The sequence below is a fragment of the Leptodactylus fuscus genome, chromosome 1 (genome assembly GCF_031893055.1).
Source record: "Leptodactylus fuscus isolate aLepFus1 chromosome 1, aLepFus1.hap2, whole genome shotgun sequence".
Classification (NCBI taxonomy): Eukaryota; Metazoa; Chordata; class Amphibia; order Anura; family Leptodactylidae; genus Leptodactylus; species Leptodactylus fuscus.
Genome location: NC_134265.1, coordinates 291,357,138 through 291,383,293, shown reverse-complemented (window position 1 = coordinate 291,383,293; position 26,156 = coordinate 291,357,138). Strand labels below are relative to the sequence as shown.

At 39.2% G+C, this 26,156-nt stretch overlaps 1 protein-coding gene across 2 annotated transcripts in view; it reads right to left on the bottom strand.

The window, feature by feature from the left end:
• Positions 1 to 602: 602 nt before the first annotated feature.
• NPY5R (neuropeptide Y receptor Y5) overlaps positions 603 to 26,156 on the bottom strand; it is a 63,120-nt gene continuing 37,566 nt past the window's right edge. For both annotated transcript variants that reach the window (XM_075265755.1, XM_075265747.1), the window contains exon 2: positions 603 to 2,276. In XM_075265755.1, coding sequence (XP_075121856.1) covers positions 888 to 2,267 — 1,380 coding nt within the window. In that variant the 5' untranslated portion in view covers positions 2,268 to 2,276 and the 3' untranslated portion in view covers positions 603 to 887. The remainder of the gene's footprint in view (positions 2,277 to 26,156) is intronic.

Genomic DNA, 26,156 nt, shown 5'->3' with positions numbered 1-26,156 from the left:
CTTATAAAATTACTAGAAATCTATAAAGTGTTAATCTTCATTTAATACTAGAAAATGTATGTAAAGTAGAGTGTAACAAGATAATTGCTCATTTATTGTTGCTAAAGTTATGAACAATAACATATAATTAGCTATCATTAGGTAATGCAACAATACAAAGTAATAATTCAGAAATATTGCACAATATATAAGAAGGATTACCTTAGAATATTTTATTATATATATGTACTGCATTTTTATTTATCATTTCCACAGTAAATCCACATCAGCAAAAACATATTTAAAGCTTTGCAAGTACAGTATGAAATAATTAAAAATATAAATTACTATTTTACAACATCAATTATTTATTCACAATTACTAATGAATTTCACCCAGTAATGAGCATAAAACATTGTTATTTCAGATAAAAACAAATCTCATATCATATAAATACAAAAAATGGAAAATAAAGGATCAAATATTAAAATTCTTTTTCTTTCCTTCTTTTTTCTTTTTTTTTTTTTAAAAGACCAAGTGGTAAACACATGGGCAAGTATGGCACTGTTTTATTCATATGTATACATATGAAGGGTTGATATTGAATCAGTAGATCTTATATATAGTTATATTACAAATACTCAATATTGAAGGTAATGCCAATATGCACAACATTGTCTCTTTTTACAGCAATAAAGAGATTAAAAATAGACCTCATGGAGATCATATGCATCCTTAAAAGAAATATACAAATATATATAATGTCCATCATGTTAAAATTAGCTGAAACTATCCATCTTACTTAATTCTGGATAATATTATGCCGTCAAATGAAATTAAACATCAGACCTTGTAAGGTGTCCAAGTGATATGTTTTTTAAAGAAGAAATTGCAACAGCTGGATCAGCCTACGATATCTGGAAACACTGGATAAGCGACATCAAATCTGCTTTTATACCATCATTTAAAAATCCATAGAGTATGGGATTTAGACAACAGGAGACCATGCCAAGCAAGTGACAGATGCAGTAAACTAATTTGAAATGTCGATTGGAAATGAGATTGGCATTAAAGTCAGTCACAAGGTGAAAGAGGTGAAGTGGCATCCAACTGACAGCAAAAGCCAAGATCAATACAGTTAGTCTACAGAAAACGCGCCTAGACCTCTTCTTTATCCGAGTTATAGATTTAGATACAGAGTTAATGTTGTGTAGTTCAGAATTATCTTCTGGCTTCATCTCAAAACATATGGGAACTCCTGGTAGGTAGACGCTCGAAGGTAAAGTGTGGACACTAGTGTGAATACTAGTGGGTAAGGTGTGGCTCCTCTCTGTAGTAGACGTCTCTGGAATGTCACCGGTGTTACTCTCTTGGTGTCGTCTTAGTATTGCTGGGACGACACTTGCTGTCTTTTTGCTGTAACGTTTTCTATGTTTCCGTACACAAGAATAACTCCACTTTCGGCTGCTACAAATTTCCACTTCAGATTGATTTGATTTTGGTTGTTGAAGAGTCAAATTGATCATCTCATTTTCTTCAACTTTCACATCTTTGTTTGGTAATCTTGAACTTATGCTTCTACAAACACTGGTATGGCTAATTGTTAGACAAGACAATGGCAATATATACTGTACTAGTAATAAAGAAATGGTGAAGGCAATTCTGTAGGAATCTGATGGCCACGACTCAATACACAGATAACTGTTCATCAATGGTTCCAAGTTGAAGGCTTCTCTCAAATTTATAATTTTATGAAAGACCGGTAAAGGGGAACATATGGTGAAACCAAGAGTCCAGACGGTAGCAATCAAAAAGTATCCATGGTTTGCAGTTAAATTGGTTGAAAGAGGATGTTTTATCATGTGGTACCTCACCAAGGCAATAGACATGAGCATCAGAGTAGAAATTAGAACAGACACACATTGGAGAAAGGGCACAACATGACACATGACTTCACCAAAGATCCACTGGTCAAGCAAGACACATGTCAAGGTAAATGGAGAGCAGAACAAGACAACTAAAATATCTGAAAAGGCTAAGTTTCCGATGAGGTAGTTAATTATGGTTTTCTGCTTGCGTTTTCTGAAAATAGCCAAAAGAATTAGGAGATTTCCCATAAATCCAAGCAGGCTTACAAATGTATAAAGCCCAATTAGAAAGTATCGTATGTCGTCCACACTGCTATTGTAATCCTCCCAAGCAGGAAAATTGGTGGCTGATGTTGCAAAGCTGCTGTTTTCGTCTTTCATAACAGTTCTGTTATTAAAGTCTTTTATGTCCAAATCCATTTCACAGTCCTAAGGCACAAAGAAAAAGTAATTATTAAGGAACCCATGTGGGAAAAAAAAACGGGCTTTTAAAACCTGAAGACTTATTGATTGGTTACTGGTTCTAAAGTTACAAAAGACCACTTTTAATAAGATACAGACACACAGACTAATTATAAATTGGCAACTACACAAGAATTAATATGACAAGGTAAGCAACGCATATACAAGGTAAGCACATCCATGATTACATATACCGAAAAAGGTTTATTAAATCATAAGTACACTCCACAGATGAAAAAAAGTTGTTAAAAACTTGCCAAAGACAGGAATCTACTGAGGGAGAATTAACTTGCTAACATACTATCCTATGCTAAGGGCACATATAAGTTCTAAAAACAAATACATTAGACCCATGAAAACCCCCCAAAAACTATACAAAATATATATGTTACTAAGATAGCGTATGCAAGCTGGATATGCATGTAGGGTAAATAAAGTGAATAGTGAGTATGTGGCAAAAAAGCAAATAATGTGAAATCGGAGATTGCAAAGGAATAAAATAATGTAATCTCAGATGTAGCAGAGCTTGTAATGCAGATGTATTAGAGTCCAGTATATGGCACAGCAGGGAAGAAACAGAATAGTATAGTCCACTAGAAACAGAATAGTTCACTTACCTGCACAGATCCGCTGCCGCTGTCGCTCCCCGTTCTTTTCAGTCCGGTTCTCTCTCATTTACAGGCTTTCACAGCGCCGTGCGTGCCCCTGCCTCCCAAGTTAGTGTTACAGACCTAGGAAGAAGGCAGGGCTTGTGGCTTAGGAGAGTGTGGATGGGTACTGGGAGGAGAGACGTGAGTGATGCACTCACATCTCCCCGCCCTGTACCTGCCCACACTCTCCTAAGCCACAATAAGCCCTACCTACTCCCAGCATCTCTAACACTAGCCTAGGGAGGCGGGGGCATGCACGGTGCTCTGCAGTCCTATGAATGAGAGAGGAGAGGACTGAGAACAACGAGGAGCAGCAGCAGCAACGATCTGTGCAGGTAAGTGGACACCAGGGGGGACTAAGTAGCCAGAGGATTTTTTTTTTAATCACTACACAGCGTGGAGTCTAAAAATTAACGTGTTCAATTTTTGGACATCACAGTGTGTAGTGAATAGGATCGTTTTTAAAATCTGATCTTCGATTATTTAAAAAAAAAATAGAATAGAAGAACAACTTGCAATTGGCCACCTTAAATACCTTTTCTCATGATTGGATACATCTGGCTATGAAGTTCAAAGCTCAGTGAGGTTACAAAACCAATTTTGTGCTTCAGTAAGTCAGTAAAAAGTAGTTAGGAGTATTCAAATCAATAAAATGATAAGGGTACCAAAATTTTTGCACCGGTCAAATTTTGGTTTAATGCATATTGCACATTTTCTGTTAGTACAATAAACCTCATTTCAATCCTGAAATATTACTGTGCCCATCAGTTATTAGATATATCAAACTGAAATGGCTGTTGCAAACACCAAAACATTTAGAACTAAAAATGATTAAGATTAATAGGGGTGCCCAAACTTTTTCATAGGGCTGTATATATATTTACATTTAGTGATGTACGGGGGATTCAGAAGCTCTGGTTTCTTTCCCAAAAGCAGTCTTTATTGCAGCAGACAAGCTTAAAGGCACAGGTAGTGCTGCTCAGCAGTTCAGCATGTCAAATCAAACAAATGAAAAGAAAGACCTACGCCTCTCCGGCGGCTTACTACACGAGTTATTCCCTCACTAAACAGGGGGTCAGCCTACCGCTGACCTCCTAACAAACAGGGTTCACAAGTAAACAAGGGGTACACATACCCAGCCTTTTAACAGTGTCCTTTTTGGCAGAGCTTTCCCAGACTGGTTGAGTGTGTGTTTCAGTCTCTCTCCTCTCTCTCTCCCACTAACCAGCACACCTGTGCTACTTACAAAGCCCTGCTGGTCTGTTTCTAAGCCTGGAATGGATTGCCCTAAAGGACTGGCCCGAACTTTAATCCAGTCCGGGACCTACATGCTAAACGCCTGTGCATACTGCAACAGTCTTGGGGAAAAATAGTGGTTCTCCCACACTATACCCCTCTCCACTTCACAATATATATATGTATATATATATATATATATATATATATATATATATATATAATTTTATACATTATATTATAATTTTTATAATGACTTTAACATATAACATACAGGTACAGATTAATTATACTGTGAATATTTTATTAAAAGAACAATTTTATGCTATATCACTCCTACATCCACACCATTATAATAGTGTATGTATATATATATTTTGTGTAGTGTTTCTTGGTCTTATTGTATATCAATAAACTGTTGTGCTAGAAGGATTGATTATGAATGGAAAATAGGATAAAAGGTAGCTGTCACTTGCACGTGCTCTTTTGGAGGCATCTGGAGCTGGCATATGGTGATATGGGGACATTAGTGTCTTGCATATATTCTAAGGGGTGATGTGTGTCTGGCACACATACTGTCATAATGATGGTGTCTGTAATTGGCATACACTGTTATGGCTTTTGATAACTGTTGGGGGCTGTGACTAGCACCAACTTTGCGCCTGGATGACTATATGAACATATCTTTGACTGACATACAATTATGATGGCATTTGTAACTCACACAATGTGCAGCACAGTTGCGTCTCTGGATGGCACACACTCCATATGAGAGATTAACAGCACCATTATTTTTAGAGTAAATGTCGGTTCTAATCTCAAACCTGAAAAATGCTACATTGAGCTAAAGTGTCTGTGAAAACGCATGGTTAACTAAGAGTGCTGTGACTCTGACATGGTTGACTGAGAGTACTGTGACTTTTCCTTACTTAATGACTGACACAATTTTTTTTATAGAGCATCTATACCTGCCTTACAATTAAGGAGACATCTGTGGCTGGCATACTTTGCTTTGTGGGCATCTACTGTATGGCTGATGAACACTGTTACATGGACATCTGTGGCTGAACACATGCAGTTTTGAGGGCACTTGTGGTATCTATACTTCAAAAAAATAAGTGAAATTTAGAATACTCTCAATTTCTAGTCTAGATACATTTCTAAGGAGGCAGTTAGTAAGTCATAAAGAATGACACGTACCATTTAAATTAAGTCTGTCAGCAGGAAAATCATTATCAAGTTAATGACAGTACCTTTTAGGGCTGCGTTTAAACACTTTCCAAAAATGCCTTTTCTTATTTTGCATTGCAGCCCCATTTTCATGAAAATCAGAATTTTATTAATATTCAAATGACTTGAAAAGGGCTTTAAGGGCGGTTCTTCTCCAGCTGGGGCCTCATGCTCTACTCTAAACAATTACCCCTAATCTGTTCTGCCCCCAATGTGACATCTCCCACTTTGTTATGCTTTCTCAATAGATGGGTCAGTTATCTGGATCAGAGAGTGAAGGCTCAGCAGGAGAAGAAATGCCCCTAAAGTCTTTTTAAGATATTTTGCATAAGAATAAAATCCTGATTTTCAGAAAAATGGAGCTGCAATGTAGAATAAGAAAGGCATCTTTGGAAAGTGTACGAGCCACTCTACAAGGTGCTGTCATTAGTATAATACCAACGCTTCTGCTCACAGACTCTTTTTGAAGTATACAGTTGAAGAATAATCATAATAGCTTTTGCCAAATCAGATGCTATATTGTTGATATATTGTAATCATATATATACTGTATATATATATATATATATATATATATATATATATATATATATATTTATATACATTTATTTATTCACTCTTTCAGAAATGGATAGCACAGGTGAATTTAAGCAAATCTAATAATATATAGAGATGAGCGAGTAGTATTTGATCCAGTAGGTATTCGATCAAATATTACGGTATTCGAAATATTTGTACTCAATCGAATACTACTAGCTATTCACAGTAAATATTCGATTCATAACCAGCGTTGATTATCCGAATGCTATACAGTGTATAGCATTCGGCAAATCAACACTGGTTCTGTAGCAGGTTCGTCCTAGCTAGGAGCAGGCAGCTTGCTGTTACGAGGGAGCTGACTTTTTCTCATAGGAATGAATTGACCAGCGTTGATTGGCTAGTGTACAGCATTCAGCCAAGCAACGCTGGTTCTGCTGGAGCCTTGTCTGTGAGGAGGCAAAGTCTAAGATCGGACCACAGCAGTCTTCATTGTGGTGCGATCTTAGACTCCACCTAATCAATAATGGAGGCTGAGATCAGTTGATCAGTATAGATTCCAGCTGTTGAAATCCTGCCAATATGATATTGATGACCAGTGGCGTAACTAGGAATGGCGGGACCCCGTGGCAAATTTTTGCCCCCCCCCCCCCCACACACGTCAAAAGTTACTCAGCCGGTTAAAGGCCCATTAAAAAAAAAAAATCTGCAGTAGTAGCAACTGTCACTGCACCCCCCTAACGTCCCGCGCCCTGTGACAGCCACTACTGCTGTTACTCCAGTAGTTATGCCCCTGTTGATGACCTATGTGAAGGATAGGTCGTCAATATAATATGACCAAAACCCCCCCCCCCATTAAATTGTGAAAAATCATTAATATATCATTCATAAAATACACAAAATGCATAACAAAGTATTCTATTATGCCGTAAAGTATGTTGATTATTTTGTACAGCTATTTGTGTTGCCAGAATTACTGATCTTACTGTAATAACATGTTTTTAAACCTATGAAGTACATTTTGTCCTCGCTTGACAATATTTATCTTGTTATTCATGATCACATTCAGTACGGTACCAATATTCTCTTGTAATGTGAAGTATTTCTAAGATGTTTTTAAATACTCTTCAACATTCCTCTTCAATTTTCGCAGTAACCAAGCAACATTTTAAAAGCTCAAAATTAGCTCATAAACTAAAGTACGTCTAATGGCTGCAATTCCTACAGTGGAATCCGTTATGATATCTTTATTCAAGGTTAAGAGTCTGCCAAAAATCTTCTTGAAGGCACGGATGACAAACCACACTCTCGTTTCTAAGTTCTAATTCCTATTCTTAAACTGAATAACGATTTCATGCCTTTACCATTAAAATAACAGAAGTTTTATTTCAAGCACATAAACATCAGTTGTCCACTCTTACCAGAATGGTTTGGAATCATTATATACAGTCATATATAGTCAGCAATAGAGTTCAGTTTCTTTCTTGCATTTCCGCAAAATTGATGGTAAATCTGCTGAACGCTTGTAAGCCAATGGATTGGCACAGATGCTGGCATATATACTAAGTGTGTCCAACAGCAAATTCAGCTCCATCCAATATAGAAACAATATTTTCTATAATATCCATTAGAGAAATGTTTCTGTTTTTATGCAATTTTTAGTAACTCTCTATATAATGCTATTTTTTTTAATTTTTAACATTGAAGGTGGAATTTTAAATCCTGCTTTTTGGGGTAGAAAGTGAAACGCTGTAATTAGAGATGAGCGAGTAGTACTCGATTGAGTAGATATTCGATCAAATACTACGGTATTTGAAATACTCGTACTCAATCGAGTACCACTTGCTATTCGAATGGAAACGTTTGATGCAGAACCAGCATTGATTGGCCGAATGCTATACAGTCGACCAATCAACGCTGGTTCTTCTCCTACCTTTAGAAGTCTTCTCCGTGCAGCTTCCCAGTGGCGTCTTCCGGCTCTTCATTCACTCTGCCAGGCATCGGGCCTGGGCAGAGCCGACTGCGCATGTCCGCTTGTAGTGCGGGCATGTGCAGTCGGCTCTGCCCAGGCCCGATGCCTGGCAGAGTGAATTCAGAGTCGGAAGATGCCACGGGGACGCTGCAAGGAGAAGACTTCTCGGAGGATCCAGCCCAACCCTCACTCGTGGACTTGGTAAGTATAATTTGATCGAACGTTGCCTACCCCTGAAACGAGCATTTTCCCCCCATAGACTATAATAGGGTTCGATATTCGATTCGCGTAGTCAAATATTGAGGGGCTACTCGAAACGAATATCGAACCTCGAACATTTTACTGTTCGCTCCTCTCTAGCTGTAATGAAAACCTATCAACTCCCCAAACCTGACTATTTTAATAAATAGTTGCATATTCCATTAAATATTCCTGAAGTATCATTTCTTATAATTCTCCATTGTGCTGAGGCTCACACATTTCTCCTAGAAATGAATAAATTGACAACTTGACAACTTGATATTATCAGCTGAAGGTTTCTCCCTGCCAAGTCTGACATTGTCCAGTCAGTGTCTCGGGAGAGACAACCAGAGAGAGCCACTGCAGATCTGTAGCAGGTGGGTCCGGCTTCTGAGAACTCTAAAATAGTTGATTTTCTTCATACAGAACCCCTCTACTGAGTGAGACATCCCCTCCTCCCTCCAGGAAGTCAATATCAGCCAACTTGTTAAATGCAAGAATAGATGGCACTTAAAATTGGTCCCTTCTGAAGTAATTAAAGCAAGTATACAATTTCAAGAAGTAAAACTATATCAGTAAAGCAAGAGAAGCATCAAGGTTGACGCTATCCTCCTCCTTTCCCATATGGCCCACCTCTTCACTAGTTCCCACTCTTTTTTACTTATTTCCATGCTCTTTATATGTCTTATACAAGTTATTAAACATCCTGTCCAAGGACTAGCCTCCTCCACCTATACATGGACATTACGAATTTTTCAGTTATAGATTGCAATATTTCATCTCAATGGAAGTGTCTGCCATCTTTCCATTCCAATGGCAGACACTTCCTCAATGGATCCCTTTATGTCATGTTATGTATTATTTAATTATGTTCTTTCCATTAACCCAGTAATTCTTAAGTAATTTATTAGCTATACTGACTGTGTGATTTGTAATAAAATGTATGCAATAAAAAGATTTTGAAGAAAAAATACAGCAAGCAAAGTCTTTAACACACAAATCCCACTTGACGTGGGCAACCACCCATACATTTTCTCTTCATGCTACCCACATTTCTTCAAACCAATGAATTTACGTAAATGTATCTATTTGTATATGTTATTATTCTGTCCAAAGTAAAGCTTGCCACATTTTTGGCAATCTTAGGCTAAGTTCACATGGGAGTTTTTTAGTCAGGATTTTGACGCGGAATCCGCGTCAAAATACTTAAAAAAAACCCCGCCTCATATTCACTTAAATGGGAGCTGGCCATTTCCTTTTTCCACAAGCATTTTTTTCCTGCTCGCGGAAAAAAGAAGCTGCTTGCCCTTTCTTCAGGTGCATTCTGTGGCTGATTCATCTACGGTCGTTTGCCTCGCGACACTCCCTCACAACTAGGCCTTCATTTGGGCCTAATCCATAGTGGAATGCCAGGACTGGATGCGGTGTCATTTTTTTGGACTGTTTTTTTGTCTCCGCCTCAGAATCCAGTCCAAAAAACTCCTGTGTGTTCCCATGTGAACCCGGCCTTAAGGCTAAGGCCCCACACTGAGGTAATACAGCTTTTTTGTTGCAGATTATGTTACATTTTTTTGAGCCAAAGCCAAGAGTGGTTTGAGCAGAAGGGAGAAGTATAAGTACTCTATCTATCTATCTATCTATCTATCTATCTATCTATCTATCTATATATACTGTATATCTCCCTTTCGTCTTTTAACCATTTTTCGCTTTGGCTCAAAATCTGCAACAAAAAAAGCTGCATTTCTGCAATGTGGAGCCTTAGCCTAAAACAGTCTTCCTGAGGAAGAAGAATCCAGTTTAAGTGCCATTGGCTAAATTAGATACAACATGCTCAGTGTTACTGCGCTTATATTCATTTCCTTGTTTGTTATTTTCCTTTTTAATTCATTCTGTACCGTATTAGACAAGCTGTCAAGATATGTTGTCAAAGATTGGTCTTCATGGTTAAAAATGGATCGATGATTGGAAGCAGCAAGCTCAAATTTGACCACAGTAGATGAAAAATGTTCAGAATTGGCAGAAATCCAGGACAGCTACAGAATATTGGAACCATTAGCAAAGCTGGCAGATGATTGCAAACACAAGCCGACAGTCATGTGCCAGCTGGATACATGGACGTACAGGAAAAGCATAACAATTTTGATTGGATCATTTACAAATATGCCAAAGCCTTTACGGCTACACAAGGCTATTGCTATTGCCACCAGTTACAAGGATAAATAACATATCAGAACAAGTACTGTTTTGGCATATATCAAATATATTCTAAAGTTACTGTACATAGCAGACATCACTCAATATAAGCTTTGCGGCAATATCATTTTTACAACATACAGATAATTTGATGAGTTGCGAGACTGACTAAACAACTATTGCTTTTCACTAAAGCAGGGAAAGCTGTCAAATAAAAATCTATCAAGATGCATCTTCACTCACCAGCATCAGCTATGACCAGGTACCTTGTATAAAAATACAGGCAATTTCAGGGGTTAAATGAATAGTCTGCAACATACTTATAGACGTATCTAGGTGTACGTCACTGAATTCTGTTCACCTTCTCTGTCCCTGCACTTCCATACACAAAAATCCTCACTTACCTTAAATTCCCACTGGCAATATGGAACTGTATTATAATTTTTTTTAGAAATGATATAACCCGCCACTAACTAAATTCTTCTGCATTTACTTCTCAGTCTCTTTTCCAACTCTCCATATCTTTCCCGAATTTTATACTCACACTGAGAGCTAAATCCATCTAAGACAGTCAACTTTTCTTAACTAGCCAAAGAGAGGGTGTTACAGCAAATAGTACACTATCTTACCCCAAGTGCTTTATTTTCATCAATACTGCTTAGTACTTTTTTATAATGTAGTCCATGTTTCTGAGTGAGACATTATTTGAGCGGGGAACCTCCTACTTTATCCATGTGCTGTATTTTGGAGACACCAGAGAGGGAAGCTACAGGATACAAGTCATATAATGGTCAGAAATACCATAGCGTTAGTCCTCCTATACACACACATTGCAGTTATTCTGAAAAGTCACCAAAAGTGTACTCTTGTTTTTTAAAACTTCACACAAGGTAACCTTTATTTCCTGGTATTTTACCTTCCAACATGAATAAAAAAATATTAACTACAGTTCACACAAATATGGTTACATTTGATTTCAAACAATAATTTCTAGTATTCCAGGCAGAAGCCACAGAAAATTGTTGGTCTGTCTCAAATTCATTTTCCCCGTTGCCAATTATCTATCGTGTTTGCATTTCTTTTTACTGCTTTGCGAAAAACAAACTGGGCTGCACATGATAATTTGTGAAATCGTGTTTAGATACAGGCCATTTTATCCCCTTGCTTAAACTTGCAGAATAATCTACATTATCTATGAAGTGTGGCGGGATGATGAACACGATGTCCTAATGAAAGTGCAGAAAAATGACTCATTTCTTTCAACAAAGGCTGCTGATAAGACAATGTCCAAAACTGCTGTTCACTCACAGTTTCCTGCAACATGGGAAAGCAAACTGAACCAGTCTGAGTGATAATGGACACAGTATTGCCATGTCCATAGACCTTATAGAGTGATATCCAGTGACCTTACCGGTTTATGCTATTCAATTTTGAGAGCCCTTAGAGCTGCAGTGTGTTACAGTAAAGAGAAATCCATATGAGCAATACTTCTCCATGAGAGTACTGTATACTATTACAAGGAAACCATTTATCCTCATGGATGAAGCGCTGCCTGAATCTGCATATAGTTATAAGCAAAGGATTATTATTAGAGATTAGCGAGTAGTTAAATACTCGATATTCGATATTCGCTTCGAGTAGCCCCTCAAAATTCGACTTTTCGAATCGAATATCGAATCCTATTATACACTATGGGGGAAAAATGCTCGTTTCAGGGGTAGGCAACATTCAATCAAATTGAACTTACCAAGTCCACGAGTGAGAGTTGGGCTGGATTCTCCGAGAAGTCTTCTCCGTGCAGCGTCCCCGCGGCGTCTTCCGGCTCTGAATTCACTCTGCCAGGCATCGGGCCTGGGCAGAGCCGACTGCACATGCCCGCACTACAAGAAAATGGCCGCTTACAGTCAAAGTGGCCATTTTCTTGTAGCGCGGGCATTCCCAGTCGGCTCTGCCCAGGCCCAATGCCTGGCAGAGTGAATTCAGAGCCATAAGACGCCGCAGGGATGCTGCGCGAAGACTTCTAAAGGTAGGAGAAGAACCAGCGTTGATTGGCCGACTGTATAGCATTCGGCCAATCAACGCTGGTTCTGCATCAAATTTTTCCATTCGAATAGCGAGTGGTACTCGATCGAGTATTTTCGAATACCGTAGTATTCGATCGAATACTTACTCGATCAAATACTACTCGCTCATCTCTAATTATTATCACCCATTGCAAACTATTGTAGTCATCTTTGCATAATGGCCAGAAATACCATAGTGTTACTCCTCATATACACACACATTTCAGTTATTCTGAAAAGTCACCAAAAGTTTAGGCTTGTTATAAAAACTTAGATGTTGAACCTTATAAAAATGAAAAATAATAGTCGACTCTCAGCCTGTGCTGTGAACAAGCATTCCGGACACTTGCAGGCCAGGCAGCAGCAGCTCCGGGGATGACGTGCTCCCCGCTCTTAGGGATGGAGGGAGCCGGGATGCTGCTTGTTCACAGTGCAGGCTGAGAGTCATCTCCGGACACTGGCAGGCGGGGCTGCTGCAGCCAGAGCCTGCCAGTGTCCAGAGATAACTCTCAGCCTGCGCTGTGAACAAGCAGACACCGGGGATCCCTGGGCGGCCACAGAACGCCGCTGTCTCCTGCTCTCACGCTCCGCCCGGCCCCGCCCACATACATGCCCACCCTGCCCACAGGCCCGTCCCAGCCCCCGCCCACAAGAAGTGGACAGTAGATCTTTTGCCTTGGTCAGTTTATAAAGTAGCTCACATGCTGAAAAAGTGTGAGCACCCCAGATTTAAGCGTATTAAAAAATAAATATAATTGTACATGCATTTAATGCATTGAATCCAGATGATCTGCAGTAATATTCTCAGCGCTGCTTATTTGATTTCTGTTACTTGCTTTGTCAAAAACTTAGCTCCAAGTATATTTACTGTATTTAGGGAATAACTGTACACATGCAGGGGGGGAATTCCTTGGGAAAGTTAATCTAGTCACTGTTCTGAGATATTAACTCTCTGAGGACCTGAATATTGTCCATTTATATTTACTTCCCGCAGTCCAAAAGCCATAACCTTTTTATTTTTCTGTTCACAAAGGCATACGGGATGGCTTATTTTTTGCACAAAAAAATCATAGTTCATAATGGAACAATTTAATGTTCTTTACAATGTACTAGGAAACTGAAGAAAAAACCCATTTAGAATGGGGTGGAATTGGAGGTTTTATTTTTACTACTTTCACTGTAATATAAAAATGGTATTCACCCTATGGGACAAATGGTTTTAGAATTTAATAGCTCATGCAGTTTTGGACTTGGGGATGCCAAATGGGTTTATGTTTATTTTTGGATATTTATATCTACAGTATAGTGTGCCCTAAGGAAAGAAGGGTAATTGGAACGTTTATATTTTTTAAATATACTTTTCAATCGCTTGTGCTTTAGACTGCAATACAACTGGTAAATACCATATGAAACTATTAAAGTCTGTTACGGGTAGGCTATGGGTAGGGTAGTACTGCTGTGTCTCTGCTGTGTAAAGTCCCCTAGGGGGACAAAAGAATTGTACTTTAAAAAACACAAACACATAAAGTTTAAAAATAAAAACACAGTAAAATCACATTAAGGCTAAGATACCACAATGTGGAAACGCAACATTTTTTTTTTGTAGATTTTGATGCATTTTTTTTCGCCAAAGCCAAGAATGGCTACAAAAAGAGTGGGAAATATATAGGTCATTCTTAGGGAGGGTTCACATGACCGCAAAATAGCGCGGCGCATACGATCCCCGCTCCAATTGAAATCAATGGGAGCGTGTACGGCCCGCAAAAGCTCTCGCGGCGTAGACGTGCCACATCACGCGGCACGTTACACCGTGTGAATCCTCCCTTATACTTCTACTTTCTGCTTAATCTAGTACGGACTTTGGCTAAAAAACTTGCAGCAAAATCTGCAACAAAAAAGGCTGCGTTTCTGCAATGCGGGGCATTAGCCTAACCAATTCACTGTGGAGAATCTTTAAAAGCAATCCTTAAAAGCAATCAAAAAAATAAAATCTAAAACTTGACTTTTATTAAATACTTAATCTTTAAAAATCTTTAAAAGCAATCCTTAAAAGCAATCAAAAAAATAAAATATAAAACTTGACTTTTATTAAATACTATTAAAAAGTTGTCCAAATGGACCATGGTCCATTTGGACAACTTTTTAATAAAATTTAATAAAAGTCAAGTTTTAGATTTTATTTTTTTGATTGACCTTTGAGGATTGCAAAGCTTCTTCACAGTGAATTGGTTTTGTATGGGAATTGTAGATTCATTGGATTTCACAGTGATTTAATTGTCAGCATTAGCCTAACGCATTAATTTCCCCCCCGCTGCTCCAGCATTTTCGTAGTTGTAATTGACCTGCTGTGATTTCCAAAACCACAATGGTTTTGGAAACTGAAGTGTGTCTGGTGCACGTATCTTTCTGCAATGTGCAGATAGGATTTGCTAGAATCCCATCCACTTTGCGGGACTGTAAAGCACCATAGCTAGCCAAACCGTGGTTTTACGCCACATGAGGCCCCGGCCATAAAAAAAAAAAAGGATTTTATTTTGCAAAAGTAGTAAAGCTTTAAATAAATAAATAAATAAACAAATATGGGGACAATTTAATCATATGAACCAGTGAATACTTTTATCAGGGTATTTAAGCTGCATGTCCAATGGTGCAAAATTTATATCATAAAAAGGCAATAGTTTACTTTAATGTAATTATTTTTTTCTATTCCTTCCTAGAAAGTATTAATCCATTTAATTAATGGGGTATATCTACCCCAAAATAGTGACATTATACAATGCCTCTTCTCTCTAAAAAAAAACATGTTCTCATACAGTCGCATTGACTGAAAAATAAAACATCTATAGGGTTTAGTATGTGAAGATAGAAAAATGCAAAAAAATAAATAAAATGGATTGCTGATCAGGGCCTAGAAGAGGCTGGTTACTGAAGGTTAAGGCTGGGGTACCATGGGATGGAAATGCTGCGATTTTCCCATGGCGGAATCGCCAAGGGAAAAATCATGGTGTTTTACAGTACAGGCAAAGTTGATGGGATTCTAGTTAATCCCTTGCCCACTTTGCAGTAAAACGGCTGTGCAGACACACTGCGATTTCCAAAACTTTCACATTTTTGGAGATTTCAGCATATCAATTACACCTACGGAAATGCCAGCAGTTTCTCCTTAAGTTACAGTCCTATGAAAAAGTTTGGGCACCCCTATTAATCTTAATCATTTTTTGTTCTAAATATTTTGGTGTTTGCAACAGCCATTTCAGTTTGATATATCTAATAACTGATGGACACAGTAATATTTCAGGATTGAAATGAGGTTTATTGTACTAACAGAAAATGTGCAATATGCATTAAACCAAAATTTGACCGGTGCGAAAGTATGGGCACCCTTATCATTTTATTGATTTGAATTCCCCTAACTACTTTTTACTGACTTACTGAAGCACAAAATTGGTTTTGTAACCTCAGTGAGCTTTGACCTTCATAACCAGATGTATCCAATCATAAGAAAAGGTATTTAAGGTGGCCAATTGCAAGTTGATCTCCTATTTGAATCTCCTCTGAAGAGTGGCATCATGGGCTACTCAAAACAACTCTCAAATGATCTGAAAACAAAGATTGTTCAACATAGTTGTTCAGGGGAAGCATACAAAAAGTTGTCTCAGAGATTTAACCTGTCAGTTTCCACTGTGAGGAACATAGTAAGGAAATGGAAGACCACAGGGACAGTTCTTGTTAAGCCCAGAAGTGGCAGGCCAAGAAAAATATCAGAAAGGCAGAGAAGAAGAATGGTGAGAACAGTCAAGGACAATCCACAGACCACCTCCAAAGAGCTGCAGAATCATCTTGCTGCAGATGGTGTCACTGTGCATCGGTCAACTATACAGCGCACTTTGCACAAATAGAAGCTGTATGGGAGAGTGATGAGAAAGAAGCCGTTTCTGCACGTACGCCACAAATAGAGTTGCCTGAGGTATGAAAAAGCACATTTGGACAAGGCAGCTTCATTTTGGAAACAAAAATTGAGTTGTTTGGTTATAAAAAAGGCGTTATGCATGGCGTTCAAAAAGAAACAGCATTCCAAGAAAAACACATGCTACCCACTGTAAAATTTGGTGGAGGTTCCATCATGCTTTGGGGCTGTGTGGCCAATGCCGGCATCGGGAATCTTGTTAAAGTTGAGGGTCGCATGGATTCCACTCAGTATCAGCAGATTCTTGAGAATAATGTTCAAGAATCAGTGACGAAGTTGAAGTTACGCCGGGGATGGATATTTCAGCAAGACAATGATCCAAAACACCGCTCCAAATCCTCAGGCATTCATGCAGAGGAACAATTACAATGTTCTGGAATGGCCATCCCAGTCCCCAGACCTGAATATCATTGAACATCTGTGGGATGATTTGAAGCGGGCTGTCCATGCTCGGCGACCATCTAACTTAACTGAACTTGAATTGTTTGTCCAAAATACCTTTATCCAGGATCCAGGAACTGATTAAAATCTACAGGAAGCGACTAGAGGCTGTTATCTTTGCAAAAGGAGGATCTACTAAATATTAATGTCACTTTTCTGTTGAGGTGCCCATACTTTTGCACCGGTCAAATTTTGGTTTAATGCATATTGCACATTTTCTGTTAGTACAATAAACCTCATTTCAATCCTGAAATATTACTGTGTCCATCAGTTATTAGATATATCAAACTGAAATGGCTGTTAAAAACACCAAAATATTTAGAACTAAAAATGATTAAGATTAATAGGGGTGCCCAAACTTTTTCATAGGACTGTATAACTGTAACGGAAAATCCGCAGAGGACAACTCTGCAAACTTTCTGTTTAAAGTGCTGCCGGAAAGTTGCCGCCACATTTTTTTCTGGGGGATATTTCATTGGAGCCTTAGCCTAAAGAAAGTTCATTTCCAGATTTGTCTTTATACAGCTATTAGCATGTAGGGCGATGTCTGTTTGCTGAAATAAAGCTTTTATTCTTCATGCCAAACAGTTCAATGGTGCACCAGGGACATGCCACAGCATTGCCCTACACACTACTGCTAATAGCCGCAAACGGGCCGATCTGGTGGTGGACTCCCTTTACAAGCAGTGATAAAACTGTATTACAGATTGTCTGATATTTCAGTTCTATATTGTATAAACATATGTTCACCTTCACTAGAAAGCGATTTTTTATCTTAGCTTAACAGCTGTTTCAATAAATATATGATGCCATATTGTCTAATTGCTGAATATAATTTATAGCCCCTCGTCGTCAATAATTTAATATCACTTCTATATTTGTTGAAGGATTAGGCCTGACACCTGAGCAGCTACAAGAAATACACAGCAGTGCGCTAACATATGCTACAAATATTTACAGTCACACCATAGTGATGTGATCACTCGTACAGATTGTATAACTAAAATACATGAAGGATGTAATTAAAGAATGAGCAGTTATTAGATATACGGCGTCAACTACGGCATATACGTGTCTTTTCTAAGGATTTTAGTGACTATTCTCCATCCAGTGCTGGTGCACTGATAGTATTCATTCCTATGGCTCCGAGGCAGCTTGCGGCATCAGGACCTCCATCTCACTGCTGAATATACATATATATTATTTTTACCAGAATGGTCATGTGAATGGGGATTTTTTGAGGTTGGAAGCGAATGTCTAAGAAGAGAACTAATGTTCATGAACTAATGTTCATGTTAATGTAAAGTCTTCCATAGCGGCTACGTTTCAGATGTAACAGTGTTTAACATTACAAATGATTACACATTACACTGTGCCATAGAGTGCTAACTTGGTTTTTTCAATAGATTTTCAATGCTTTTTTGATGCCTTGAGTGCAGTGTGTTAACAATGTACTGCTTAACATGCCACATAGCTTGATTCTGCGGAGAACAAATCAGATACATAAGCCATTTCTATGGGAGCACCTTTAGACAAGGAAACAATGACGAATGTCAAACATTTCTAATGCTCTTTTCTCACAAAGGCCCTCAAAGCATAGAGGGCATTGTGGAGTAGGATAGTTAGTGGCCCACAAGGGTCCGATGTTTTACCTATCAGTATATTTTTGGCATGTGTAAGGACACATACAAACACAAGGAGAAAATACACACTCCATGTAGATTTGGGTCAGATTTGAACCCAGGACCCCAGTGCTGAAAGGAAATAGTGCAAAAAACTGAACTACCATGCATAATGATCTTATGCATTTTGTCCCTTGCACAACTTTCTGATAATATCTATCTTTCTGATAATATGAATCAAGTATCTTTTAGGAGTTTTATTGTATTATTTATCAGTTTGATAGTACTTTATTTGTTGAACAAATAACAATTTTATGCTAAGGGATCCTTAAATGTGCTGTCCCGGTAAAGATGGACAACCCATTTAACTTTTAAATCAGCTGAGTACATTGAAAAATATATTTAAAAAAATCATACTCACCTGTCCCCAATGCTCCGGCGGCTTTTCCCGGGTCTCTACTGAAGTTCCACTAAAGCCGCGGATTAGCCTCAGTGGTCACATGACTGCTGAGGCAATCGGCGGCCTCAGCAGGTCTCAGGAAGAGGACCCGTGATGTGGCAGGTAGTGACATTGCAGGCTCTTCGCTGATTGGCCTCAGTGGTCAGATGACGCTACCGGAGCAGAAGAACCGGGATGCGCAATGGCCACAGATGAGTTTATATTTTTTTTATTTTTTTTTCAATGCCCCTGCTTCATTTAAAAGTTAAAAAGGTTGTCCATTTTTGCCTGGACAACTCTTTAATGTAGATTATTACTGTGGAAACAGACAACAGCCCTGTCTTGTGCTTGGTCTGATACTTTAAATACTATTCAAAACATTAATAACATAACTTTGTAACCATTATTATTCATTCTTCTCACAGAAAATATCCATTAAATAGCAAATCCAGTACAGTACCCTTTCTGTAATTGCTGCCTCGCTGGCCTGCAGTGCACCAACACGTTTCCTGCCACTCATTCTACTAGAAGTGGAAAGTGCAAACATGGAGGAGGTAGAAGTGCTTTACTATAAATATACAAATCAGCTAATTATTCAGCGTAACAAGCGATTTCTGTCTACAACTTGTTACTTTGATCTCTCACCAGTCTGATCCATTAGCCCATGTATAATGGATTAGTCTTTTACTCTATTTCAGTTCACAAGAAACATGGAAACAAAAAGATAAATCTCATCATCAACTACCAACGCACAAATCCAAAAATCACACACAATATTATGCTCCATGTCCTATAAATGTTCTTAAAATCTTGATGTCATTTATTTCCTGTTATAGATTATTAGTGACAGTGCCCTGTACATTTTGAAGTCACTTTTAGTGGCAGAACTTCAACGCAATACGCAGTACTATAGAAAGTGTTTAAAGGGGCTCTATGAGCAACATTTTGCTGTATGAGCCCCACATATGAGTGAATAGCCTTTAAAAAGGCTATTCAGGCACTGGTAATCTTATTTTAAACCCCACTCCCGTTCTAAAATAAAACTATAAAAACATATATGTAAATCATACCTTTGCATGCACAGGGGGCAGTCGTGCACGATCTGACGTCATCTTCGATCCGGCCTTCTTCTTCTTTCTTCTTCCAGCAATGCCCTCCTGTCCTGGCTCTTCTCCGCCTTCATCTTCTGTTCTTCTGGCAGGTTGCATTCAAATCCCGTGCGTGTGCAGTAGCGCTTCCTCCAGAGCGCTACTGCGCACGCGCCGGCACCATTTTTGTTGTAGTTCTAAGTATCCCTTAGAACTATGCAAGCATGCGCAGTATGCTCGCGAATGTCTTCACTCTGGAAGAACAGAAGATGAAGGTGGAGAAGAGCCAGGACAGGAAGACGTCTCTGGAAGAAGAAAGAAGAGGAAGGCAAGAACGAAGATGATGTTGAATCGTGCACGACCACCCCCTGTGCATGCAAAGGTATGATTTACATATATGTTTTTATAGTTTTATTTTAAAATGGGAGTCTCCCTTGTCTGCCGGAGACTCAACTGTGAGGAGGCGGAGTCTAAAATCGGACCACAATGGAGACTGCTGTGGTCCGAACTTAGACTCCGCATCCTCACAGACTAGCCTCCGGCAGAACCAGTGTTGATTTGCCGAATGCTGTACACTGGCCAATCAACACTGGTCAATGCATTCTTATGAGAAAAAGTAAGTTTCATGGTCAGCAGGGTTCATTAAAAAAAAAAACTAAACAACTGAAAAACCCTGCGGAGCCCTCTGGGCTAATGACTGCTAAAAACCTGGTGTGAACAGTGTCTGACAGTTGATGTCACTGCCAGCTAAATTAAACAACCAGGTTTGCTCTGTTACCAGTCACAGAGTCCTGTGCAGTCAGAGCAGCCACACAAATAAACAAGCTGGCTAGTCTGAACTCCAGGACAAGCCAGAGACCAAGTAAACCCTGTGTGTAGTTGTTTTCCACCCAACCACCCAGGCAACAACTGCCAAGCCCACTCCCAGTCACCCTGTCTGAGAAGTATTGCTAGCTAAACCTACTGAGTTCTACCACACACATACAAGGCAGCATGCTGCCTGACTAACACTGGCATTGCTACCTCAGGGGTAATTTACTAGCTAGGGCAATTCATGTTTACAGGCTGGAACCCATACATATATACATACATACATACATATACATATACATATACACACACACACACACACACACACACACACACACACACACACACACACACACACACATTATTTCAGGTTTCAGAATGTGATCATAGAGCTCCAAGGTGTCCAGACCAGCCCCCTTATATAGGCAAGGGGTGGTCACCAGCAAATAGCCCAGCTGCCCAATCCGAGCGTCCATAGGTCAACACACCAGTCCATCAAAGACTCGACCACACCCAGCTGTTGCAAGGCAGGTTAGCCCCTGCAACCCTGGACTGTACAGAAGAACAAGCAGCAACGTCCATCTCATGGCCGCAGCTTCTGCACAATCCTAACAGTAAGCTCCCTCATCACAGCAAGCTGTCAGCTCTCCCGACTAGCAAGGACGAGCCTGCTGCAGAACCAGCGTTGATTTGCCGCAGGCTCGTCTTTGCTAGTCAGGAGAGCTGGCAACTTGCGGTTACAAGGGAGCTTACTTTTTATCAGTGCAACTGCAAGCGCTGTGCAGTTAAAGCGCACGGACCTCATAGACTATAATGGGGTCCATGCGCTTTAACTGTACAGTGCTCCTCCTAAACACTCTCCTCCTGCTACTGGTGACTCTCCTTTACGCTAGGTTCACACCTGCGTTCTGGTCTCCGTTCTATGGTTTCCGTCTTCTGCATGCCAGAAGACGGAAACCATAGACCGGGTCCGGCCGTGAGCGGCGGTGAGCATTTTAGGCTCTCCGCCGCGAAACCGGATTTTTTTATCCGGACACAGAGTACTGCATGTCCGACTCTGTGTCCGGATCATAAAACCTGGTTTCGCGGCGGAGAGTGCAAAACGCTCACCGCCGCTCACGGCCGGACAGCTTTCTCACCCATTCAAATGAATGGGTGAGAGACTCCTGCAGGCTTCCGTCTCCTGCCTCTGTTTTAGGCAGGAAACGGAAACCTCAAGTACGGACTGCCAGCGCAGATGTGAACGAGCCCTTAGTCAAATAGTGGTGTCCCCTGAAACAAGAATTTTTTCCCATAGACTATAATGGGATTCGATATTTGATCGAGTAGTCGAATATTGAGGCTCTACTTGAAACAAATCTCGAATCTTGAATATTTCACTACTCGCTTATCTCTATTAATAAACTCAAATGTTTCAGAATATTCAGAAATGGTAAAATGTTTCAGAATTTTGCTCAGTAAATCTCATCCTCTTTTTTAATGAAGACAAAAATTACATTAAAAAGATGTCAATGCATACCTAATTGTAGAACCTAGATAATAGTGATAGTAGGGAAAGAACAGGACTCACAAAAGTACTTCATAACTCAAATTGCTGAGCTCTAATGAACCAAAGGATGACAGAATCTGCACCAGAGATACACCAGACACTGGACTGTGAGTTGTGCATGTCTTCTCACTTTTCACCTTTTCATAAAAGTATAACTATATTGTGGGGAAGTTAGCTCAGTAGAAGCAGAGGTGCTGACCCAAACAGTCAAGACAGGGACACAAAATGTGAAGCAAACTGGTTTATTTAGAAAAAAAACAGGAGAATAAATAAACCTTGACTTCAGGCACAAAATATATAAAACAAAATATAATCTAAACTTCAGGCAGATACCAAATAAATACCTGATAATCTGAGTCACTAGCTAAAGAGAATGGATAACCTAACTATACGTTTGACTTACTTCTTGCCACATGAATAAAACAGGTGCAATATTCTCTCACCAGACTCAGGGTTACAGGACAGAACCAGACACCTCCTTTCACCTTATGGAACTGCATTGCAGTGCAGGATCTACACCTGGGCTGAGGCCTACTCCAGATCAGCCCTGGACCACACACATGTCAGAAACCTGAGGCTGATATACCTGGAGTCCAGCACTTTGCCTGTCACCTTCTCATATCCTCTCCCCACCTTTGTTCGGACCTGTAGGAGCAGACACTTTCTACCCACCTACAATGGGTCCTGGATAGAGCATCTGCATTAACCTGCAGCTTGACTTTCTATTAGGACCTGCTAGAGGTTTGTCCCAGTCGAATACCTGATATAATTCAGTGACAGGCACAATATACTTGAATACACTAGTATTTTAGTTACTCCTTAATAATGTGATAAGGTCAGGATAAAGATGTAATAAAAATAAATGGAATCCTCATTGATTTCCAGTTTTGGTTGGATTCCGAGTTTATTCTGGTCTGGTCTGACTATAGGCTTTGTTCTGCTTCACATCAGTTCATACCCATTTGGCTTCTGTCTGGCATTGGTTTTACTATTACATACTTCACACTGTCTTTTTTTCTATATTCTCATACCTGGCAGGAAGGTTCACAGCTGGAGAAAAAGACTAGCACAGAGCCCAGAAAAAGAACTTTTTATATCTGAATTTACACCAGACAATAGAATCTTTTACAACAGAAATAAAAACAGATCACTGAAAATGGAGACTTAAAAAATTATATATCCTGTAGTAAAGGTGCCATGCTTTACGGTTATGGTGGTTTATAGTTCCCTAAAGGGAGTGACTCTTAAGTAAAAAAATAAAGTACATGCAAGCAAATATAACATTAGAATAATCGTTTGTTGAATAGCTCTGAATCTCCCTGTATTCTGGAAGCTTACCCTGTACTAGAAATTCTTACATTGTGTGTGATATTAAATGTTCCATAGAATTTGCTTTTCTGTGTATTGATCAATAAATAAATATTTACAAATTAATACATTTTTATTGGACAAAAACAAACAAATATGCTGGTCATTTCTATAACATAGTTACATAGTAGATGAGGTTGTATGAAGACATCAGTCCAACCTATAACCCTACAGTCCTCTGCAGGGTTGATCCCGGGGAAGGCAAAAGACCTCAATGTCTTTGTCACTAGTCTGTTGGTTTTCAGCCATGTTTACTAATTCACCCCCTAAAATACAGCATATCTTAATATATGCTGAACTAGGAATTATGACAGAGCTTAACCTCAATGAGCGCTGTATACACGACTATGGGAGCCATGATGCGGCCGCCCTCTGACCCGGGGGTCACGTGATCCGCCGGGAGCAGCGTCTTGCAAGAGCTGCTGGGTTCTAAAGAACCCAGATCAGCTCTGTATACTGTGTATACAGCATGCAGGAGGCTTTCCTCCTGCAACCGAGGCTAAATGTACCAGCCTCAGTTGCAGGGGAAATCATCCTCCAATACAAAAAAAGTGATCAGATGTCCCCAAAGGTCTCTTATCACCTTATGGGGACACAATCTGAAAATAAATATAAATATATATATATATATATATATATATATATATATATATATATATATATATATAGATATATATAGATATATCATCCAAAACTGAAGGGAAGGGGGGTAAAAAGGGTATCCCCATGAACATGACTATACATACATTTATAGACAATGAAAAGTTAAATATTTTTGCAAACTTAATAGATTAAACAATTTGCAGAGTTTCTTAGATCTGTTGTCTTGATCGGCTGCCAATAGATACGACCACGAATACAGAAACGTTCTGTGGTCAGAAACTCAGCCATGATTTCCTTATTTGGCCAGTTTATTAAGGATAGACACTAGATGCACAAGAACATATTTCAGCTACAGTAAGGAAATCATGGCTGGATTTCGGACTATAGAAAGTTCCTCTCTTCATAGTCATATCCATTGGAATCGAATCAAGACAAAACACTGTCACCACTACGATAGTAAGAGAAAATCCTTAAAACTATGCAAATCAAATTAATTACTTGTATTTGCAAAAATGTTTAACTTTTAATTATATTCGAATTTAATCACCGTGGCTTAGTTGCAGTGGAAACACTGTGGAAAAAATGGCACCATTTTACAGTCACTGCATGGTAGAAGGGATTCTAGGAAATACCATCCACGCTTGTGGAAAAATATGTGCAGTCGATATGCTGCAGTTTCCAAAACCATTGCACTTTTGGAAATCGCAGCATGTCAATTATTCCTACGGAAAAACCGCAGTCTGTTTTAGTTTCTGCCCACTATGTAGGACCTTAGCCATAAGGTAACTCATCTGCTTAAGGCTGCATTCACACAGAGTAACGCCAGGCGTCATTTGTGTGTAATTTGTGTGTCTTTTACGGCCGTCATAAAACGTTTACATAGAGTTCTAAAGGAAAAGACGTCCTGAATTTACTGCCGTCATTTACGGCTGTCATTACAATGACGGCCGTAAATGACGGCCGTAAATGACGGGCGTCTTTTCCTATAGAACTCTATGTAAACGTTTTATGACGGCCGTAAAAGACACACAAATTACACACAAATGACGCCTGGCGTTACTCTGTGTGAATGCAGCCTAAGGGTTCATTCACACGGAAAATGGTGAGGAATTTGGTGTGGAATTTCAGCGCTGAAAAAAGGTTTTTTTTTTCAGCGCTGAAATTCCACACCAAATTCCTCACCATTTTCCTTCATGTGAATGGACCCTAAATCTTATGTCATGATGAGGAGAGGTTACAGGGACTGTGCAGTTAGAAAAAAAGGAAAAATGTGCTAAGTACACAAAGAAAAGAGTACAGTACGTTTAAAGGGGTTGTTGACTTTCATACCAATATCAAGAGGCAAATGTTCCTATTTGCATAATATAAAGTTATACAATTTTCCAATATATTTTGTGTATCAAATCCAAACAGCTTTCTAGATTTCTGCTGAGGCAAAGTCAGCAGAGTACAAGAGATTTTTATGATATAATGCTCAAAGCCAAATTGCAAAACCACGTACATATGTAGCAAGGATTAACTTGACCCATTGACTTGATATGTCTGGGCGGTCGGCAGTTATCTCCACAAGGACGTAGCAGCTGGTTTAGATCAGACAGTTGCAAGATTGGGGGTCTAGCTGTTAGTGACAGATATGCCAAAGAAATGGTAGGAATGGATTAGTACTGTCTCTGACTTCCCAATCATGGTATACATAGTACTCAATGCATGCCAGGAACTGCAGAAGCTGCTGCGTCTGCATTGTATACTAGGAGGCTGTATTCCTCCTATAACTGGGACTAATGAATCAGCACCAGTTATATGGGAAATCAGCAAAAGTAGTGAAAAAATTCTCCCCAA